At 31.8% G+C, this 24467-nt stretch overlaps 1 protein-coding gene and 1 long non-coding RNA gene across 2 annotated transcripts in view; both read right to left on the bottom strand.

Annotated features, from left to right (window-relative positions):
- Positions 1-10678, bottom strand: part of LOC142332738 (serine protease inhibitor 88Ea-like) — a 53753-nt gene extending 43075 nt beyond the window's left edge. Inside the window, exon 1 of the mRNA XM_075379346.1 lies at positions 10376-10678. Within this exon, the coding sequence (XP_075235461.1) occupies positions 10376-10399 (24 nt within the window). The 5' untranslated portion in view covers positions 10400-10678. The remainder of the gene's footprint in view (positions 1-10375) is intronic.
- A 5184-nt stretch (positions 10679-15862) lies between these two features.
- LOC142333152 (uncharacterized) overlaps positions 15863-24467 on the bottom strand; it is a 116170-nt gene continuing 107565 nt past the window's right edge. Inside the window, exon 4 of the long non-coding RNA XR_012758542.1 lies at positions 15863-15997. This is a non-coding gene — a long non-coding RNA (uncharacterized LOC142333152). The remainder of the gene's footprint in view (positions 15998-24467) is intronic.

The raw sequence follows: 24467 nt of genomic DNA, 5'->3' as shown, positions 1-24467 counted from the left end.
ATTTAAAACCAAAAAAATTTATGTGGATACTATATGACTTCCTTGAACGCCTATTAAATTGCATATATCGATTTTTTGCTGTTAAAAATCTCCGTAGCATTTTGTATTAATTTATGTATTAACTTTGTTTCACGTCGCTCAAGCAGATACGTGATGTACGTGTCGGATCCGTAACCATGCACACAAAGGTTCAAATCCGACTTTATATACATATATATTTTTTAAACTCTTTTTACTTCCTTGTACGAAGTAAATTAAGTATTGTAACCGCGTAAAATTTCGGTTTCAAAATTTCAACGAAAATATCTATTTTGACTATCTCTGAATTCATTTCGATTAGTTTCGGCATGACATATGTACGTACGTACGTATGTATCTCGCATAACTCAATAACGATTAACCGTGGGATGTTGAAATTTTGGATTTAGGACTGTTGTTGTAATATCTAGTTGTGTACCTTCCCTTTTGATTGCAATCGACTGTACCAAATGTGTCCAAAAAAATCCAAAATTTTTGGATTTTGGATAAAATGAAAGCGTAACTCTTACAGCCCTCCATTACGAGCAATCAATATGATCACCTTTCATCAAACGAGACACATAAAATCAATTAAGACAATTTTTCTCGTACTTTAACCAACTGATAAAAGTAGCTATCTTGGAGTGACAGCTACTTCAATCTCAAATCGGATAAATCACGGAGGCATATTTAGAAAATATTTTATATAACTCCAAAGGAAAAAAATTCACATGGAGTCAGATCGGATAATCTTGGAGCCGCAGCAAACACGTTGTCACTGGGTCCAAGCCTTCCGATTGAACTGTGGAAAAAAACGTCATTTAACCAATCCTGTATAGAGTTATGTCAATTAGTAGCCGTATCATTTTATTGCCAAATAAAACGTTTTGGTCAATCTTGCAATTGGGTAAAGAGCCATATACGCATCATTAGCAATGTTACTTCAGCGAAAAAGAACACCCTGTAAATTTTCCGCCCGGATATCGCAAAGAAATCATTTAATTTTGGGGGATTCCTTTCATTGAAAGACTCCGTTTTTTCTATTTAGCCTCCGGAACCACCGCAAGGTATTACTTGAGAGGATGAATGAGGATGATATGTATGAATGTAAATGAGGTGTAATCTTGTATAGTCTCAGTTCGACCATTCCTGAGATGTGTGGTTAATTGAAACCCAACCACCAAAGAACACCGGTATCCACGATCTAGTATTCAAATCCGTATAAAAGGAACTGCCTTTACTAGGACTTGAACGCTGGAACTCTCGACTTCCAAATCAGCAGGTTTGGAAAGCCGCGTTCACCAATAGACCAACCCTGTCGGTTGCTATTAACTATTCTGAAAATATTTTATCTGTACTGCATATTACGTAAATATACGGAGCTATACGAGATGTTTTAGTAAAGGAATGACTAACTAAATGTTCCACCCGTCCTGTAATTCTATCACTCTCGCACGCAATGTGCACAGTTATAATCCGCCCGCTATAGTATATACTGTACTGTATTAGTATACTCGTATACTTTTTCTGTTTAGCCTCCGGTAATTACCGTTCAGATAATACTTCAGAGGATGATATGTATGAGTGTAAATGAACTGTAATCTTGTACAGTTTCAGTTCGACTATTCCTGTGATGTGTCGTTAATTGAAACCCAACCACCAAACAACACCGGTATTCACGATCTAGTATTCAAATCCGAGTAAAAATAATTGACTTTACTAGGACTTGAACGCTGGAACTCTCGACTTCCAAATCAGCTGTTTGGGAAGACGCCTTCATTACTAGAACAACCCGATGGGTTGTATTATACTGTATATACTGTACTGTACATTTATCACAGCAGTTGGCGAGGGATAAACTTTCAGCTCACGTATTGTAGTGTAATTTGAATTATATCTGTTCACTTCGTATATCGCTGTTTATTTATATATTTCATAATGGTCAAAGTGTTAATATGTAGTCCTTACTAGCGTATGTGTAAAATATCAAAGTTGTTATCAAATGTTTACTCTATGGGCTTTTGTATATAAATTATATTTTTTTTAAAAACTGCTCTTCTTTTGACCGATGAAAAATTTTGTGCGGCTAGAAACAGTTTAGTTTTCTAATTTAAGGGGAATTTTGTTTAATGATTGTGTTCTGTACATAATGGGGTTTTTAAAACAAATTATGAAGCTAATAAAAGCTAATACTAATCGGCAAACATACAATATAACTCATACAGTTAAGAAACTGATTAAGATACAATTATTATGAGATGCGCTTTCAATTAATATTGATAAGAAAATAAATCATTAATACGACAAGTATCTCTATAGATCCGTAGCATATTGTATAGTATAATAAAATTTAATCTTTCAATTTAATTGTTTTTTTTCTGTTTTAACTTCAAAGTGACAATTTTAACTGTTAATAAACTATCAAAATTTAATTTCTAACGAAACAAAGCTTTTATAATTTTTTTCTTCTACTGACTCCATTTATCTTTTACATTAATTTTATTAAGCATGGCCCGTTGGTATTAATATATAAATTATTTATATAATATTTTCCACTTATCAACAATCTTTAATAGTAATGTTCGAGCGCTTTCCGATTATTAATACATTCTCAGGAACAATGATGTGTTATACATTATAATTATTTACTTCACTATCATTATTATACTAAATTAAATTTTTATAAAAATATAAATATAACAATTGATCGTCAAAAGGTAAAATAAAGTTAACGTTACCCGTCAAGTCAGTATTGTTATAGATAACAATTGAGACCTTCATACTGACATGACGGATAACGTTACTTTATTTTACCTTTTGACGATCAACTGTTATATTTATATTTTTATAAAGTTCAATTTAGTATAATTAATATGTAAAGAAAATAATTATAATGCATAACACATCATTGTTCCTGATGATAGCTTAATAATCCGAAAGCGCTCCAACATTATTACTATTAAAAGTTATTGGTAAGTGAAAACTATTACATAAATAATCCACTTATCTGTTTTAATAAATGCATTATCAAAATCATTCAAACTTAAGATATATTTTTATTATTTTATTTTCTATGAAAATATCTGATGAATTTTGTACCTTTTTCCAAACAAAAATTTCTACAGTTAAAAATTGATTAAAAATAAATTAAAAAAAAAAACGAATTTATTAGGAGCATCATTTTTACTTTCTTGTACGAAGTAAAGGAAGTATTGTGATCCCGAAACATTTCGGTTTTCATATTTCAACGGAAATATACCTGAATCCATTTTGACTAGTTTCGGTGTGACTTATGTACGTACGTACAGACATGTACGTATGTATCTCGCATAACTGTAAAACGATTAGCCGTAGGATGTTGGAAATTTTGGTTTTTTTATTTTGGATTTTTTTTGAAAGTTTGAATTTTGGATTTTAAAATTAAATCTTAATTAATGAAATTTTTGGATCTTAAAGGTAAGGCAAATCGGTACGAATCAGACTTATCTCCTTGTTTTTTTTTTTTTTTTTTTTTTTTTTTACTTTTTTGAACTTTTCTTTTTTTAAATTTAATTATATTAATTTAATTAACCATTGATTGTTAAAATAATTTTACTATAAAAAAAGAAAAAAAAAATTATTAGTGAAATAAAATTAGAAGTAAAATAAATTTAAAATAATTGATTTGGTGAAACTTCTGATTATTAATATCAATTGAAAATTATACTTTAGAATCGTATTATTTTTGGATTTTCTTAGTAATTTATTATAAAAATTGTATATTTATTTTTAAAAAAATAATTTTATTTAATTATTTGACAGAAAAATAAAAAAAAACATTTTTGAATTGTATTCAATTTAAAGTAATATAGAAAATTTTGAATTCTCTTTTTTTACATTATTATGTAAAAATATTTATTTTTAATTCTATTATAAGAGTAAAATAAAAAAATGATTGTTTCTGTGCTTGAGAAAACTTAATGAAACTGGAATTCGTTTTGTATTCTTGAAAAATGAAAAAACGTTTTTTTTATTCTGGGGGCTTCCAACTCAAGGAAAAGAATTCAGGTAAAATTCATTATTAAGGAAATAATCCCCAAGGGTGATAATAAATTAGAAAATAAAGTTTTGAAATTGTTAAACAAAATACAGCTATAATTAAAAATTAAGTTGTGATTTTATAGAAAGGGCTGAAGAATTGAGTAACTGTTTTTCAAGAAATACTAGAGTAAGATATATTAAAAAATTAAGATTTTTACACATAAATGCAATGGGTAACTTACGAAATGGGCTTAATTTAAAATAATTTATTTAAATCTATAAAACATTAAAAACTCCCTTTCGGCACACGCCGAAAGGCGGAGATAGATTTAATCGGCGCTAAGTGGAGGATAAAAAAGATTTCCACCTTAAAGTTAAGAAAAACTTCAAATTTACTCAATACGACAATGGTTGCAAGTGAAAAAAGTTTCACATGCTTAGAATACCACAAGCCCCATCTTCTTACAATTCTAGCAACATTTTGGTTATCCCTTGCCGTAAGGGTTGGTCATATCAAAAATTGGTATCCCGTTGTTTCCACCATAGGAACTGGCCGTTATAACTATAATATACGTAATTAGTCAACAAAAAAAAAACAAATTTGACTGAATTATATTTTAAAGATGTATAACCATTTTCATCGATAACGAGGAGCAACAGAATGTCGTACTACTCGTAAAAATATAGAGATTGTAGAAAAAAATTAAAAGAGAATATGACAAGCAGGAAAAAATGCATAAATAAGCGGTTGCAAATAAAGGAAAGAAGTAGGTATATATCACGCAAAGAAATTAAAAAAAAAGCTAAAAATAGAAAAGAATTAATTAAAATTAATTGTTAAAACAGACTTAATTAAAGAGAACTTACAAATTAAATAAAAGGAAACTGATGTGGACACCGCATAACTTCCTTGTATGTCTATTAAATTACATATACACATTTTTGCTGCACTTCATTTAAACTTAATTCATTTGAAAGCGAGATACGATCCTCCAATTTTTTAATAAAGTAGACAGTTACACAGAAAAATGGCCCTAAAAATTTCCTTAGCATTTTTTATTTATTTATTTTTTTTTTACTTTTAAGGCCGCAAAGGACCACTTTAGTCAGAATAATTCAAGTCTTTTTTGCCGATATCTTTTGGCCTTTAAGTTCTTAGCTTTTACTTTCTCCCAATATTTAGTCATTCTTAATCATCATGCTTTACGATCCTCTTTTGAATAAACCCTTTTTGTATAATTAAAAGTTCTTACTTAAAATTGGTAATCGGATTTTTAATAACAAATTTTTATTTTTCGGATTTATTAAGTAAATCCGAAAATTTAATCCAAATTTAATTCTTGCATGTCTTCTTTAATTTCTTTGATCCATAATGGCGGATATTTTAAAGACCAAAATTGATCGATCGATAATTCTCTTAGTAATCCTATCCTGCGGTAATCTTAACAAGGTGCAGGATAGGATTAGTTTTATATTAGTTTATTTATAAATTTTGTTTCCCTTTCAGGACGTTCAAGTAGATATGTGGTGCAAGTGAGAACGTGTTGGATCCATAACCATGCACACATCGATTCAAATCCAACTTCATATACGTATAATCTTTTTCAACTTTTTTTTTTAATTTAACTATATTGATTTATTAATAATTATTAACCTCTGATTGTAAACATTTTTGAATTAAAACGAAAAGTACATAAAATTTTATTTCACTAATAACTTCTGATTTTTTCCATTTTTTTTTTTTTGTATTGTTATTATTGAATTATTATTTATTGTTAAACAATTTGTTTTTACAATCGAGAGGTATATAATATTAATCTATATATAAATAAACATGTAAATGTTAGTTTGTTCAAAATCTTAAATCTCCGAAAGTTCTTCACCGATTGCTTTGAAATTTTGGCACAACGTTGCATTCGAATACGCGCGTGTTGTTATGTACCTAAGATGTCACACGTGACAAGTAAAAACATGTTTTATTTTGAAAAAAAAACAGCGCTATCTGTTGGACGTAAAAACAACACACGCTATACTAAATATTTTACGATTCCATTTCAGTGTTTCCAATATGTGTGTCCGCTGTAGACTAAAAAACTAGTGGACCGATTTACGCGCGGGGAAAAAGGGAGAAAGGGGAAAAAGGGAGAAAGGGAAAGAGGGAAAAATCGAAAAAGGTAAAAGGGAAAGGGTAAAAAGAGAAGAAGCGGAAAATTGAAAAACAACAAAGAAGAAAACGGGGAAAAGGAAATGGAAAGGGGGACAAATAAAAAAGAAAAAGGGAAACGGGGAAAGATGAAAGGGAAAAAAGGGGAAGGGAAATGGGGAAGGAAAATGGGAAAAGGGAATATGTTAAAAATGAAAATGGGAAAAGGGGGAAAAGGAAAGGTTAAATTTTGTGAAGTTCTGTAATGTTCATTTTGTTAATATTTTATCAAACTTTCAACTGTGTTCATTTAATCTCTCTCTCTCACTCTCTCTCTCTCTCTCTATATATATATATATATATATATATATATATATATATATACTCAAATCTAGCAATAGCGAAGCATTGCCGGGTATGCTAGGAAATCAATATATTTAAATTTTAAAAAAAAGTTAAAAAAAATTATATGTAAATGAAGTCGGATTTGAACCGATGTACCTTCACCTTGTAATTTCCAAATATTTCATTAATTAAAATCTTATTTGTCTATTACTCTGAAACCAATGGAAATAACCACCAGTAATGATAGATATATCGTTGAAAAGCTCTCAACGAGGTCTTATTGCAGTAAAGAAAAAGTCCAAAATCCAAATGTTCAAAATTGAAACCCCGCTTTATTTAGAAGTCTGACTGTATACACATTTTTGGCTCAGTCTTCTGCAATCAAAAGGGGAGCTGCACAACTAGATGTTACAACAGTCCTAAATAAAAAATTTCATCATTTTACAGGCAATCGTTTTTGAGTTATGCGAGATACAAATGTACATACGTCACGCCGAAACTAGTCAAAATGGATTTACGAATGTTTAAAATGGATATTTCCGTTGAAATCTGAAAATCGAAATTTTTCGCGATTACAATACGTCCTTTACTTCGTACAAGGAAGTAAAAAGGAAGAAAATATTTCAAATAAATTAAACAAAAATTTTAATTCTGAAATATAAGTTTATTCAAAATATGCGAAATTTCATTTAAAAAAAAAAAAAATTAATCGATTTAATACATTTTTAAAATTTGCCAATTTCACTCATATTATAAAAGTCTCAAATATCTACGTATAAGTTTAAATCTCCTTCTCAATAACGTAAAACATACACATCAAGGAGAAAGTAATGAACCGTTACGTGACAATTACGTAGAGAATAGATTGACGCATCACCAGAAGCTATTAGAAATCTATGCGTTAATCCAATGTGCTCAGAGCGCAACCGTTAAAGGACGATTATTTAACGGTGATGATTTCAACGGAAATACGCTATCTTGAACTTTTTGAAACTTATTAACCGGCTACCTGTTTTAAAAAATTTCTTTCAACTAAGATTTTACAAAACACTTATTATCGAAACAAATAACTTGCTTCGCAAAATTCGGTTAAATTTAACATTTTTTTTTTGTTAAATTGGATTATTTATTTTCTGGAATTCCTATTTGGCTTGCAACCCCCCCCCCCCCCATAGAAAAAAAAATTATCTAGTTATTGAGAAAATAAATACACAATATAGTTAAAAGAAGAGACTTATAGGCCACATACTAAGGCATCCTGGAATAGTCGCTTTAATATTGGATGGACAGGTAGAAGGAAAAAATTGTGTAGACAGGCAACGTTTGGAATATGTAAAACAAATTGTTAGGGATGTAGGATTTCTTAGGGGGTATATCGAAATGAAACGACTAGCACTAGATAGGGAATCTTGGAGAGCTGCATCAAACCAGTCAAATGAATGAAGACAAAAAAAAATGTTCGTGTGTACGTGTACACGCGCGTGCGTTCGGTGTTGGCCTCTAAATAACCTTATATATCCAGAACTATTGGACCGATTTTGACCAAACTTGGTCAGATTACTTCTATATACGGTACATTGATGTCATTAAAGGTTCAACTAATAAGGGTGGGGGGGAATTAGGCTGTAAAGCAAGGTCACTCTTAATATCTCGAGATTTCGCTTAATTAAGATCATATTTTTCTTAGACGCATTTGTTAAATATTAAAAAATAATAATTTTTTGCAAAAAATGTTTTACAAAATCGTACCTCCAACGTAAATAATTCTATTGTAGTCTTCTGCTATGTTGTAATGTCACATTTGAGCGGTAGAATTAAATAAATGAATAGTATTTAAACTGTAAAAAAGCAACTCGGTCAGGCTGGGTCTCGAACTCGATCGCCCGATTAACTTGGAACTAGGTGCGTTAAGCCACGCGGCTACACCAGTCTACCGATCGTACAAGCGAAATTTGTTCTATGTAAGTTGTGAAATTACGTTAGTGCCGACCGTCGCCGCTAGTACCGCTGTACCCGCGCGAATTAAATACAGTATACGCGCGCGCTTTAGTTACAATCATTGAACTAAAGAAATGTAAAAATATATTACTTAAATTAAGTTGTGTGTAAGCTTTACTTCAGAAACAATCCACAGTTGTAGGACTTTCCTAGAAAGTGGCTTTAGCCGGATGACGGATTTAAAAAAAAAAAAAACTGACAAAGTATTACATAACTTTCCCGGCTATAAATAATAAAAAAATTAAAAGAGCCAAAAAAAAATCAAAAATCAAAAAGAGAATATAAATTTTTTAAATCTTAACAGATATTATTTTTTGTCCCAGTATTCTATCACCTTTCGATTGAAATATTTTTCAAAGATTTTTTAAAGTTTATACTTCATATATAGAGATATCAAGAAAGATTTAAAAAGTTTTTAAAATGAAAGATTTCGGACATAAAATGCAGGAAAACTTTTGAAAATTTTCTCTTTCTTATAGTAGCCTTTATTTAAGGGACTGTTAGATGTAGAGAAAACTTTACTTAAGCTAATTTGTTAAGTTTAACCTATATATGAATATTTTTAGAGAAATTTTCTTAAAATGTTTTCCCTATTTCTCTTTTAATAACAACTTTTTTTTGTATTTTCTTCATCACTTTTATTTCTTTAACAAGGCAATTAAGACTTAAAGAAGCTTTGAACCTATATTATATTCCAAACCAAAATGAGAATAATTTTTTTTCCATTACTTAATATAATTAATTTTTTAAAAATATTTTTAAACAAATCTCTTTAACATTTTTTTTTTTTTTTGTTAGGGATTACTTCTTTATAAATAATTTTTTCCTAAATTTTCTCCAATAAGGAAGCCCCTAAAAAAAAATATTCGAAATTTGGAAATTTTGATGCTTAAATTTTAGTAATCATGACTTGATCAGAGTTACCAGGAAAGTCATGAAATAGTACGGCAACTTTGTTTGTAATTGTTAATTAAAAAAATTCTACCGAGTAGAAGACATTTTTAAAAGAAAAGAATTTTATATATATAGATATATTTTAATTTAAATCTAGAAAAAACGAAAATTACAATAACTCAAGACCAAATTGATCTACTAGAACGGGTAATGGCTTAAAACCCTCGGAGAATCACGTCACACCGGCTTCCCCCAAAATTTTGGGCGAGGCTGCGAACATCCAGGTGGCTGCGCCCCCTAGTTATATCTTTAAATATCTTACTATTTAATTACCTTTATTAAAAATAGAAAATGTATACTACATAAAATAATATTTTAAATATATAAGGAATAAGAATATTTACTATGATCAATAAGTGTTCAAATTCACCTGATTCTCTTTAAACTTGCACGTGGATAAAAATGTGGTTAATTTACAAAGATGGAAACAAAACAAAAACAACTATTTTATTTTTTTTTCCTTATTACTTTTAGCATAAAATTAATCGTTGTTTGTTACAGATAAGAACGTGTCATTTTTTTAAAATTATTTTTTACTGTAACAAAATATTTAAAATTGCAATAGATAAGTAAATTAAGTAACATTTTTTTTTTTGTTAAATGTATCCTTAATTATAGTGTGGCTGATAGTATGCTAGTAAAAATAATAATCTCTGCTTAAATATTAACTGAAATCAAGAAATGAGATAGCAATGTTACTTAATTTCCAATAAAGTAAATAAAAACGAGCGTTTATTAATTCATAAATTTCAAATGGTTTATATTGTTACAAATAACTTAGTTATTAACGCTTTCATTTTAAACAATTTAATTTTTCGTTTTAAGGCGTAGAAGGTTAACACAAATTATTGTTAAGTACTAAAAAATAAAAAATGTAAAAAAAGATGTATATTTTACCTTATTTTTACTGAAGTAAAGCATTTTTATTATTTTGTTTTTAACTGATTTTATAACTAGAATATTCTTTTCGATAAAATAAAACAGCAAATCTGTTGTCGTTCACACAAATAAAAATACAAGTTGTTTTATACGTTTTTAGTAGCCAACTCTCTGTTGTATGTCCATTGATCCAAGGATAACAGGTTTATTGTATTCTCTGATATCTATATATATATAAAATACGCTTCTACAGCACAATAACAACTAACACTTCGACACTTAGTGACTACAATAACAGACTGACCCGTCTGAGCTTTACGCTGTCAGTCTTGTTCTTTGGGGAATTCTAACTTTCTCCCACCCGACGATTTTCCCCCACTCATATAACTTTTTATAGATGTATGCATTTTTTTCTATACATATAAAAAAAAGCGTAATAATAATAATACACAGGATATGTATTCAGTACGTAAGATTTCTTTTATTTGTCATTATTAATTTTTTTATCGTCTTGAATTGTAACCTAACCAGGTTTCATTAAAAATATGATTATAATTTTAAGAAAAAATTATATTTTAATGTGAAATTATTGAATTTTTAAATAATTTACCAAATACAGAAATGTAATAATATTAATATATTCATGTAACCTTTTTTGTTTATTTTAGAACGCTCAATTGGTATAAATTTTGTAGGAGTAAAACTATTATAAAAAATAAAACGCTATAAAAAATCCAAACTAAAAATTAAAAAAAAGTGATGATATTTTAAAAATTGTAATTTTTTACCTTTTTAGATAATTTATTCGGGAATTGAGAGAAAAAAGAAATACAAGTAAAATGTGAATTTAAAAAAAAATCGTACTGTTTAGGATTCGCCGACATTGTTTAAGTTAAATTAGCAATAATAACGGATCAAATAAATAAAATAAAATAATTTATGAGAAAATGAGATTACAAATATCCTTAAAGAAATTATATATATGAAACACTTTAAAAATCCAATATTCAAAAACAGAAATAAGTTCTGAAGTTTTCCTAATCAAAAGAGTGTATACTTTAGTTACCATAATTACTATTATTCTGTCTTTTTTAATTTAGCCTTTATTTCAAGTTTCTATAAAGCCTGAATACTTTAATTGTTATTTATCAGTATTATTCTCATAACTATGAGTGTAACGAATACTGTGAGAGTCCAGAAGATGGAGCCCTCTGGCTAGACCAGAATGGCGACCGAAGCGAGTTCTGCTGGAATGGAATGGAATGCAAAGTTGGCGGGAGTTTATTACTCCCTACTTTATCGCAGAACCTGGACAGAGTCCCTTGCTGCTGGATCATTCTAATCGGGGGGTTTTTTTTTAAAGGGTTAATTTTAAATAGCGGGTCTAATTTTTAAGTTTTGTTTATTCTTTTAGTGATTTTAAGACGGATTTAGTTGCATTCCAATCCGTTGTTGAGCCAGCGTTATCGAACCCATTTTATGGGCCGACCGCGGAAGGCTAGGCTTATGAAGCCTGTCCTCCCGACGCAATTCCCCTTCAGACCGTCTACTGAAGTCCTTTCGGTGCTAACGCTTAATAAGCTAGCAGGAATACGCCACAACGGGGTCGAGTTCTGCTGGAAGATTGAGCGAAGCGAGCCCCGACCGGCTAATTTATATATTTATGTAGAATCTATTCAAAAATTAATTTAAATGTCAGGAAAAGATTTTTAAAAGTACGAGGTGTGATCAAAAAATACGGTGAATAATTTTTTATTAAAAAACTAATAAGATTACATAGAATTCGATTTAATCTCCTTCAAAGTACTGTCCTTGGCTAGCAATGCGCTTATCCCAACGTTGACTCCATGACTGGAGGCATTTCTGGAAGGCGTTTTACGGTAGGGCTTTCAGCTGCTCGGTCGTGGCCCTCTCAATGTCAGCAATGGTGTCAAAATGTTTTCCTTTAAGCACAGTTTTAATTTTTGGGAAGAGCCAAAAGTCACATGGTGCTAAATCCGGTGAGTATGGTGGATGTGGACAGACAGGAACACTTTTTTCGGCCAAAAACTCGCGAATGAGAAGCGAGGTGTGACACGGCGCGTTTTCGTGGTGAAGAAGGAAGCCATCGGTCCATTTTTCTGGTCGCTTTCTTCGTACGTCGTTTCGCAAACGTTGCAGTACACCCTTATAAAATTCAGAATTTACAGTTATTCCCCTTGGAACGAACTCTGATCGCACTATGCCCTCACTATCGAAAAAAACAACGAGCATGACTTTGATGTTGGATTTTGACTGACGTGCCTTTTTAGGGCGAGGAGATGAACTGGTTATCCATTGGGAACTCTGCATTTTGGTCTCAGGGTCATAGCCGTAGACCCAACTTTCATCTCCAGTTACAGTTTTGGCCATGAAATCCGGATCTGCATGAAGACGACCCTTCAACTCCGTGCAAATTGACACACGATTTTCCTTCTGTTCATCACTCAAAAGTCTGGGAACAAATTTTGCACTTACTCGTCTCATTTGCAATTCATTATTTAAAATGCTTTGAACGGATCCGTACGAGATGTTAAGGTCTTCCGATAGATCTCGAATAGTCATTCGCTTGTTTGAACGAACCATTGTTTCCACTTTTTGCACATTTTCAACTGTTTTTGAGGTTACTGGACGTCCCGCACGCTGCTCGTCTTCAACAGACTCATTTCCGTTTTTAAATCGGTCATACCACTTGTACACAGTCTTCAAAGGTACCACATTATCGCCGTACACCGATTACCGTGAGCTTCTTTGGCACTCTTTTGCAACTTAAAACAAAACTTAATGTTAATGCGTTGTTCAAAATCCATGTTGCGCAACAGACACGATAAACACAACCTCACTTTAGCGGCTCTGGCAGCTGACTGGCAAGCTCGAACGTGTTACAACTTGTCCGCCTGTCTCAGTTGATCACGCTATTGGACAAATTACAGCATGTGGATGTAGCGTCGGCAGTTGCCGCTATAAAAATTCATTCACCGTATTTTTTGATCACACCTCGTATATGTTTGGAGCATAGCTTTATATAGAAGTGAAACTTGGACGATCGGAGTACCTGAGAAGAAAAAAGATTAGAAGCTTTTGAAATGCGGTGCTAAAGGAAAATGTTAAAAATCAGATGGGTGAGAAGTGAGAAGAGGTGTTGCGGCAAACTAATGAAGAAAGAAGCATTTGGAAAAATATAGTTAAAAGAAAAGACAGACTTATACGCCACATATTAAGGCATCCTGGAATAGTCGCTTTAATATTGGAGGGACAGGTAGAAGGAAAAAATTGTGCAGACAGGCAACATTTGGAATATGTAAAACAAATTGTTAGGGATTTAGGATGTAGGGAGTATACTAAAATGACGACTAGCACTAGATAAGGAATCTTGGAGAGCTGCATCAAACCAGTCAAATGACAAGACAAAAAAAAAAATAGATTGTATCACGAAGTTCTACCGGGACTTTCATAATCTACTCTACTCGTAAAAATAATGGAAAAAGTTCATATAAATATATGTATTAAAATGATTCGTTTGCGAATTACGGCTAATGAAAGATTTCCCTTACATTTCGGTTACCCCGGTGAAATAAGGTCGTACTGATATTTTTAGGACGTTAATTGAAATGCATAATTAGTGATTTCTTTTGGTTTTTGACCTGCAAAGTCGAATAAAACGATCCCAGAATAGTATCTGATGTAGTTTTTGAAAACTCTTGAGGATAAACAATTAACTGGAGTAAAAAAAAACCTGTTTTTTTATGTCTGACGTACAATAACATTATTATATGGGTAATAAACACATTGCTCAGTTCATAAAGTATTTTAACGAAACTTAAATTATATATTTATTTTATTATAATCGGATATAAAAATTTACATGATTGAAAATATAGTTATGCCTGATTCATATTCATGAGAAATATTTATTAGTGATCTACTCCTTATCACGAAAAATGGTTTTATGAAATTTATAAAAATGCATTTTTAAAGAAACAAACTAATAGAAAAAAAGAAGTTAGATCCGCTCCTTGAGGTGAGGTCCGACCGGCTTGGAGATCCCCTCAGGGGCTATGGAATACTCCGGGGAAGGTCAGGGCCGACCGCGGGGCACCAGGAGGGACCAGATAACCACTTTATATACATATATATATGTATTTTATTAAGCATGGCCCATTGGTATTAATATATAAATTATTTATATATTTGTTCTACTTACCAACAATAATTAATACTAATATTCGAGCGCTTTCCAATTATTAATCTATCCTCAGGAATAATGATGTGTTATACATTATAATTATTTACTTCACATATTAATTATACTAAATTGAATTTTATAAAAATATAAATATAACGACTGATCGTCAAAAGGTAAAATACAGTTAACATGATCCGTCATGTCAGTATGACATGTCTCAATTGTATTTACCTTTTGACGATCAACTGTATATTTATATTTTAATAAAATTCAATTTAGTATAATTAATATGTGAGTAAATTTTTATAATGTATAACACTTCATCGTTCCTGAGGATGGATTAATAATCCGAAAGCGCTCGAATATTAGTATTAATTATTGTCGGTAAGTGGAAATTATTATATAAATAATTTATATACAGAATGATTCAGGAGGATAGGGCAATACTTTGACAACTCATTCTAGAGGCTAAAAATAAGAAAAATGTTCATATAAACATAGGTCCGAAAACGCTTCGTTAGCGAGTTATACAGATTTCGCCCGAATTTCAGTTCCTCCGGGTAAATAAAGGCTTTCTGAAATTTTTGGAAATTCAATTAAGGGGCAAATTCAATTGTTTCTTATGGTTTTTGAGCTGCGAAATCGAAATAAATAGGTCACAGAACTGTATCTCTTTTAGTTTCTACGATATCCCATGTAAAACGCCAAAAATAGGGTCAAAAAACACATTGTTTTACCTTTGACGTACAATAACGTTGTTAAATTGGCAATAAATTATACGTTTTTTAAACATAAATTGTAGAGAATTTAATTATAAGAAGATTGATGTAAATAATGTCAACAGAAAACAATTAACATTTGAAACATGTCGACTCTTATTAACAACAAAACCGACCAAAACTTAGAAGAAAATGTTGCAAAAAAGAAAATAGATGTGTCTAGTAGGTAAGTTTTCGCAGAATTTCAGAAAGCCTTAATTTACCCGGAGGAACTGAAACACGGGCGAAATATTTTTCACTCTGTATAACTCGCTAACGAAGCGTTTTCGGACCTATGTTTATATGAACTTTTTTCTTATTTTTAGCCTCTAGAATTAGTTGTCAAAGTATTGCCCTATCCTCCTGAATCACTCTGTATAAATTAAATAAAACCGATTTATAAATAATCATTCTTTTAAGGTTCTTTATATTTAGCGGCTCAGATTAAATTATTCCTAAGCTTCTAGAGAGGATATTTCTTTTAATTTGATGATGTTTCAAACATTTAAATTAAAAAAAAATAAAAATAGAAATGCTTAAGTTTACCGTTTCGGCCTTTCATCTGAGTGTCCCAGGTTCGAATCCCGGCCAGACGTGGTAATTTTCATACGTCAATATTCCATTTCCATATTTCATTTATATGGTTTCTCTGTAAGCTTCTGTGGTGAATTAATTCATCTAGAAAAAGAAAAAATATATAATTTTTTTTACTTTCTAGAGTAATTTTTAACCGTTTAAAATTATAGCTTCACTGCTTATATTTATGTATATATAAAACTAAAACAAAATTACAGTTTAGCTTAAAAGAAAGGACCATCTTAATATTTTTTAATAAATTACGTAAGAATGTAATACATTTTTTGTGTAATTCTAGTAAAAAAATGTCTTATATAGAAACAATATTATTTTGTCGTTGAGTTTTTTAATAATAATAATTAAAGAAATCAGTACCTTCGGTTCAAAGCATCATCATTAATTAAGGATTGTTTAATAAAGTACAATAAAAAATGGCAAAATTAATCAAAGGAATAATACAAAAAAAAAAATTATTATTGAAGAACAATCGTATACTGATAAGGTTAACAAGATACGTAACGACTACTTCAGTGATTCTGCTACACTTTATATAAATAACCAAGGTCATTTTGATGAATTCATTATAGAAACCTACAGAGAAACTTAAACAATACGTGGGAATATGGAAGTGGAATTTTTTAGCGTACGAAAAATACCATGCTGACCGGGATTCGAACGCGGGACTCCCGGATGAAAGGCCGAGACGTCACCACTCCGCCAGGGACATCAATATTTAAAAAAAAAAAAAAAAAACTAATTATTCGTATAATTTTAAACGTGAGTTAAAATTTTATATACATATACCTAATTTAAATCGATTTTTACAGGTCTAGTAATGATATTAGGAAGATGAAATTGTGTAGTAACGGTTTCTGTAATAATATACTCTGAAGGGGAAAGTGTAAAAATGTGTATAAATTGCGTATGTTTCTAAAACTGATCAACGTTATTTGAATGAATCATATTTAGTATCGGTGCCAATAGGACAGAAAGAGAAAGTTTGAGAAAAGAAAAGAGAAAGGGAAAGTAGAAAAGAAAGAGAGGGGAATCTGTATATGTTAATAAATGAGAAGGTTAAACCCGTAGGGGGTATATGAAGAAATACAAATTTAAAATTAGTTTTAATTTATTATATTTCATATTTTTCAGACCGGATCAAGTCTCGTCATTAAAAAAGAGGATACAGATGCTGTTTGATAAAACTTTTCTGATGAAAATCAGCGAAAATTTAATAAATAAAGTACCGGGTGATTCAAAAATGATTTCACAAATTTATACGCATATAAAAATTTATTGATATAACTTACAGATTCGGTTGAAATCTCATTTCATAGAAAAACTCATCAAGTTTGTTACCCGCTTTCATTTATACGAGGGTTGTTTTTTCAAGGTCCGATCGGTCACGAAATTAAAACCGCAGTGAAAATAAAATTTTTTTTATTTGTAACAAGTACTTACATAGTTACGCTATTTCTGTACATAATCGCCACTCCGATTTAGACATTTGTCGTAGCGTGATACCAACTTTCCAATAACCTCGTCATAGAACGGAGCCGCTTGTGTTTTCAGCCATGTTTCTACGCTGGTCTGCAGCTCGATGTCTGTGCCAAAATGTTTGCCCTCCTAGCCAGTGTTTCATGTGAACAAAGAGGTGAAAATCGGATGGAGCCAAGTCCGGGCTGTATGGTGGGTGATCAAATTCTTCCCAACGAAAACGCTGCAGGAGCTTCTTTGTTACAGCTGCAGTGTGCGGTCGAACATTGTCATGGAGAAAGACAATGCTTGATGACAACATTCCTTTCCTTTTATACTGAATTGCTCTTCGTAGACGTTGAAGAGTCACGTAGGCAGTATGAGGCTGCAGTGATGGTCGTGCCACGTTCCATGAATTCCACCAAGAGAACTCCATCTCAGTCCCAGAACACAGTAGCCATACACTTTCTGTTGGAGAAGGTTCGCTTGAAATTATTTGGTTTACTGGGAGAATGAGAATGCATCCACTGTTTGGATTGTTCTTTTGTTTCTTCAGTTTCGAAATGTCTAGTCCCCTGTGGCAATTTTGTTCAAAAAATCTTCTCCTTCATTGTGGTAGCGCTGGAGAAACGTTAGGGAGGCATCCATTCTCATTGTTTTGTGATGGTCGGACAGCATTTTGGGAACCCATCTCGCACACAGTTTGCGGTACTGAAGTCTCTCACTCGCAATGGTGTAGAGAGCAGACCTTGAAATTTCAGGAAACGAATCGCTCGATACAGAAATTGTGAACCGACGATTTTCTCGAATTGCCTCATCCACTCGCTCAACGAGATCATCGGTTGACACTCGCTTCCTTCCCTGACCGCCTGAATCACGAACATCTGTACGTCCTGCTTTAAAGTTCCTGCACCATTGTCGCACTTTGCTGTCACTCATTGAAGTTTCACCGTACAAATTACTTACTCGTCGATGAATTTCAGCCGCATTACACCCCTCAGCCAGAAGAAATCGAATTACCGCACGCACTTCACACTTCACACAATCGGGGATTGTTGTAGACATGTTTACGTGCTAGCTGCGTGTTCAGAACTAAACGAAGTGACGCGGCGTGATTGAAGGACGTACTAGAGACGCTGCGCAACACATATGCGCAAAGGTTCATCCGATTTTTGCACGGGTTTTTATTTCGCGACCGATCGGACCTTGAAAAAAATAATTCACGTAATACAACATACATCCCAGCTGAAGTCGACTTAGTTCCAGACTGTAGCCAGTAATTCGGGCGTTACCTTTCCAGTTACGGCGTTAATTGGAAGTCTTAGTTCAAAAATATCAGCAGGCAAAGATAGCACATAAGTACGATCTTTAATGAAAGCTTACAAGAACAAATCTAGCGGGGTCAAATCGGGGAAGCAAGGTAGCCATGCGATTGGACTTTCACGAACGATCCATGGACCTGGGAATTAAGTTTCAAGAATTTCTCGAACTTCTAGGCGGTAGTGAGGTGATGCCCCGTCTTGCTGATAGTAATATCGACTATCTTGGTTATTATTGTCTAACAGAGGAATTAGAAAATTTTGAAGTATGTTCGGATAAACGATACCGTTTGTGGTTGCCTCCTGGAAGAAGAACGGGCCGTTCTGTCTGGAAGAACAACCTGTCTCAAAGAAGGTTTGGTGCCAAGAATAAATTGTATGCCTACTAGGAGGCTCCCTACCGTACTATCTATGAAAATAACGTTGAACTGGATTTTCTGACACCAAATCGTGAAACAAAAACACACAGCGAGCACGTTCCACACCAGTAAATGTATCCATTTTTAACAACACTGGTGACAGTACTGGGGGTCTAATTCAGTACTAATGAACTACGTGAGTCAAAACTTTATTTATTTTCCTATGAAATGAAATCTCAACCGAATCTGTAAGTTATCTCAATAAATATTTATATGCTTTTAAAGTAGTGGAGTCCTTTTCGAATTCCCCGGTATAATAAATAATATAATGCCTAATAAGATATATAATTTAAATATATTTTATTTATTTATTTTTCTAAGTAACAACAGATACAACTAATATTACAGCCGATATTTTCGTGAATTTCTGGACCGGTCTACCTTGAACGAACTCAGCAATGTTGTTATATAAATCAAACAATGTTCAGTTAATAATTTTGTTTCTCTTTTTTAGCGTGTTGATTTCGCCACATGTGCTTGAACTTGTTCGTGAGAAATAGAATTTAAATTTTGCAGGTTATGAAAAATGCCAAGTCTGACTGGGATTTGAATCCGGGATTTCCGGATGAAAGGTCGTTACGCTACCACTGCACTACGGAGACTGGCTTATTTGAATTATAAATAATTGAACATTTTTATATATAATTAATTAGTTTATTAAGAGAAACAACTTAAATTTGCTACTTTAGAAATCAACCGGGTTAGTCTAGTGGTGAGGTCGAAATTGCAAATCAGCAAATTTCGAAGTTGAGAGTTCTAAGATTCAAATCCTAGTAAAGGTAGTTACTTTATACGGATTTGAATATTAGATCGTGCATACTGGTGTTCTTTGGTGGCTAGGTTTCAATTAACCACACATCTCAGGAATAATCGACCTGGTACTGTATAAGACTACACTTTATTTACATTCATACCATCCTCATTCATCCTCTGAAGGATGAAGGAACTACCTTACGGTAGTTCTGGAGGCTTAATATATGAAAAATTATCTTTTTCAGCACGCCGGAAGGCGGAGATAGATTTCACCGGTGCTAAGTAGGGAATAAAAAAATGTCCACCTTAAAGTTAAGAAAAACTTTAAATTTACTCAATACGAAAATGGTTGCACGTGAAAAAAGTTTCACGTGTTTATCACGACAAGCCTCATCTTACAATTCCAGTTATATTTTAGTCATCCTTTGCCGTAAGGGTTGGTAATACCAAAAATTGTTTCAGACATAGGTTTTATGTAATGTTTAGAGGATTAACGATCACTTTAAACCGATTCGATACTTTACCTATTAAGGGAGGTATAATTTTTTTTGTCTTCAGAACTCCATTTTTTCCATGCCCTGGGCCAATGGTTGGTTATATGAAAAAAACTTTACTTAGATAAGTTTTAGGCCCTTATCCAAAGAGTAGTAGGAACTTTAAACGAATTCGATATTTTACTTAATGAAAAGGTTATAGCGATATTTTATTTTACGAAAAAGGACCTCCATTTCCACCCCCATTGTCCGATTTTGGCCATTAACGAATTCAACCGAGATTTTGAGTCGAGTTATTTTTAAAGAATAATTTGAAAGTGATTAGTAAAAATTACGGCAGTTATCGTGTCCAAAAAAAGTGAAATATATATATATAAAAGTATACATGAACTTTTGAGCTGACGGTGGTTTTGAGGTCTGTGGGATGTGAAACGCGAAGATATGTCGAAATTTTCCGGAAATAGAATCATGGTACCCATTACATTAGGCAGCTTTCTTATGAAATCTATCAAAAAAAGGGGGTACAACTGGAAAAAAAAACCAAATTAGATCATTATAGATTTTCTAGCTTTTGTAGATGAAATGATGATGAAATAATAACACTTGATTCACTTGAAAATGATCAAGAATAAATCAAAATAATTACAAAAATAAGCAGTTAAAGAAGGATTACAAATAATCTCTGAAAAAACGGAATTCATACCAAACATCTGAAATAAACCTCAGAATCTAAAAATAAATAACTACAATATCTTAAACAGATTGTTTTAAATGTATTGATGAATGCATATCGAACAAAAGAAAAGGTAGCGGTAGAATCTAGAGTACAGAAAATATAACGAGTATTACAAATAACAAGAAATACGTGCAAGAAACATTCTGTATCCTGGAACACAGAACTAAGACACTACCAAACAGTGGGTAAACCCGATATAGTTTATTCAACAGAAATAAATAGACTGAACTGAAAATCTTGAAAAAATAAAATAAATTGAAAGGAAAATTTTGAGATCTAAAAATAATAATTTAAGATAAAAATTAAGATCTAACAGAGAAATGCATTTGCAAATTTATAAACTAACAAATGTAATGTAAAAAAACCAACTACAATTCTTTGCACACACAAAACGGATAATAAAAACTAACCAAGAACTCTTTAACTTATTAAGCAGTTAAAAATCCAAACCCACACGGTTTCGGGAAACAGGAAAAGATGAGAAAATTGCTTGAATCAACACAAACGCAATAAGAAGCAGAACACTTTTTAAAGAAGCAACTCAAAAAGGTAGGTTTTCAAGAAAAAATCAACAAATAGAAAAACGTGGATACAAATGAAAGAAGAACATTCTTGAAGGATGAAAGAAGTGGATAGATACAAAGAAAATTCTCATACTCCCTAAAAACGATAAATGTAAAAAAAAAATTATGTTTTTTATGCCTTAATATAATAAAATTCAAAAAATCCGAAAATGGTTTTTAGATATTTATCTGAAACTATTTGCAAGCCTTATTTGAGAATGAATTTCTCGCTTAGTAAAATCTAAAATACCCACCGGATTGGTCTAGTGGTGAACGCGTCTTCCCAAACCAACTGATTTGGAAGTAGAGAGTTCCAGCGTTCAAGTCCTAATAGAGACAGTTATTTTTACACGGATTTGAATACTAGATCGTGGATTCCGATGTTCTTTAGTGGTTAGGTTTCAATTAACCACGCATCTCAGGAATGGTCGAACTGAGACTGTACAAGACTACACTTCATTTACACTCATACATATCATCCTTTGAAGTATTATCTGAACGGTAATTACCGGAGGCTAAACAGGAAAAAAGAAAGAAAGAAAACTAGAATCAAAAATGGAGAAAATGTGTAATCATTGTTTCAAATATTTTACTTTTCTTCACTCTTTCAAGGTTGAATTTCAAATATCTAACACCTGGTTTTTATATATTCACATGAAGATTATACAATCCAAAAATCACGTTGATACCGAGATATTTTTTAACGAAAAAAAATATCCGGGTTTTAAAAATATTCAAAATATTTTTTAACCCTTTAAACTTGCTGGCCTCCGTGGCGCGAGTGATAGCATTTCGGCCTTTCATCCGGAGGACCCGGGTTTGAATCCTGGTCAGGCATGGCATATTCACACGCTACTTGTCATTCAACTCTTCCTGTGAAGAGTTTCACAGGACCTTTTTTTTAAACCCTTTAAATTTAGAATTTCAAAAAATGTTGAAATTAATTTTTGTATTTTCAATGAAGGTTATGCACACCTAAAATCAAGTTTATATCTTCATTTGGTACCGTGAAATTAAAAAAAAAAAAAAAATAGTAAACTTAACTGTTACTCTATTTTAACCCTTAAAATTCGGATTTAAAAAAAAATATTTTCTTATGCTGTGCATTTACACCGTATGAAAAACCATGAATACAAATTTTTATCAATTTTCAGTAGTTTTTGCCGGGCGTTGATGAATTAGTCGTCAATCAGGACAAGTTATTTTGTAGCTACAGGCGATTGTCAGGGAAAAATTATCATTCATGATTTATAGATGGCAATTTTAATAAAGTTGCTGTTTCTGTAGAAATATAAAATTTACCGAGAGTTGTAATTCTCGGTAAAGATAGACAAAACTTTTTCCCTGAGTTACAATAAGTGAGCCGAAGGTTTGCCCATCTTTAACACCGAACTGCTGGTTGGCGTTCGTGGGACGGTCGAGCGGGGTATATTATACTATGGGTATATTGTACTATCAAACTACATGATATCATTCGTTTATTAATAACATGACACAGTTGTAAATAAAATGCAAACACAGCAGATTAGTACAATACGATGACTAGTACGCTGACACAGCAGTTAGCGAGGGGAAAACTTTCAGGTCAGGTATTAGTCGTGTTTTAATAACAATATTACGTTAATACAAGTTCAAAAAATAATGCTGTGATGAAAAAAAATAGTTGTAAAGGAAAGCAGAAATTTTATTAAAATTGTTAGAAATCTCAATTCATTTTATTTTTTCTTTACAGATGAATAGTCTCACCATATTTCTTCACATCGTAACAGCTACATACAAAAAAATATATAAAACATTGTATTTCTTGCTTACATAAAGAAATTGTTCTATTTCTTAACAGTGGACGAAAATCCTCTTTCTTTTTAATGATAAATCTATTGAAAAAAAGGGGGATAATTCAAATCAAAAATAGAAAATGCCATATTAAAAATGGATAAATATAAACCAATTAAAATTTACGAGATTTGATCAAAAAGTATCTGACCTTGGCTTATAAAAACAAAAATAGTTAACCTATTTAGTTCAGTAATTATTTTCTTATGTTTTTGTTTAACAACCGGGACCACCATTAGGTACTGTTTCAGAGGATGAGATGAATGGTTTGTAGAGTGTGTGAAAATGCCATACATGACCGGGATTCGAACCCGGGACCTCCGTATGAAAGGCCGAGACGCTAGTTAGTGAATTATGACATTCAAAGTACACCCCTTATGGTGTAACACATTTACCCCATGGATGTTTTCATGGTTGGAAACATTTTTCAAAATATTTTAGGGAATACCAAAGTTCTCCCTTCACATTCCTTTTGATTTTTTCTTTATCTTCAAATCTCTTTTTTTGAAAAGAATTTTAAGTTTAGGAAAGAGGCACAAATCGTAGCGAATTATGTATAGTGTGTAAAGAGCCTGCTGAAATTGTTTGATCCCGTGTTTTGCCAAAAATTTCTAGATAGGTTGTGACGCGTAATTTATCCTTATCTCTAGATAGGGTTAGACCATTTTATAATCGTCATTTTCCCAAAGCTGTGATTTCTTGCATCGAACTTAGCCAATGAAGAACAATTATGCAGTACTCTTTATTATCAGTTTGTCCTTGAGGAGTAAACTCGTGATTAACCATGTTTTGATAATAAAAAATATGATGTGAACACTACATGACCACGCCTATTAAATTACATATACACATCTTTTTTTGTACTTCATTTAAACTTATTTCATTTGAAAATGAGAAACGATTCTCCAATTTTTTAATAAAGTGAACAGTTACACTTGTGGTATCCACCACAATGCAATTGTGGTGGATACCTCTTGCATCA

This window comes from Lycorma delicatula, chromosome 12 (genome assembly GCF_047948215.1).
Source record: "Lycorma delicatula isolate Av1 chromosome 12, ASM4794821v1, whole genome shotgun sequence".
Taxonomy (NCBI): Eukaryota; Metazoa; Arthropoda; class Insecta; order Hemiptera; family Fulgoridae; genus Lycorma; species Lycorma delicatula.
This window is presented reverse-complemented; position numbering and strand designations above follow the sequence as displayed.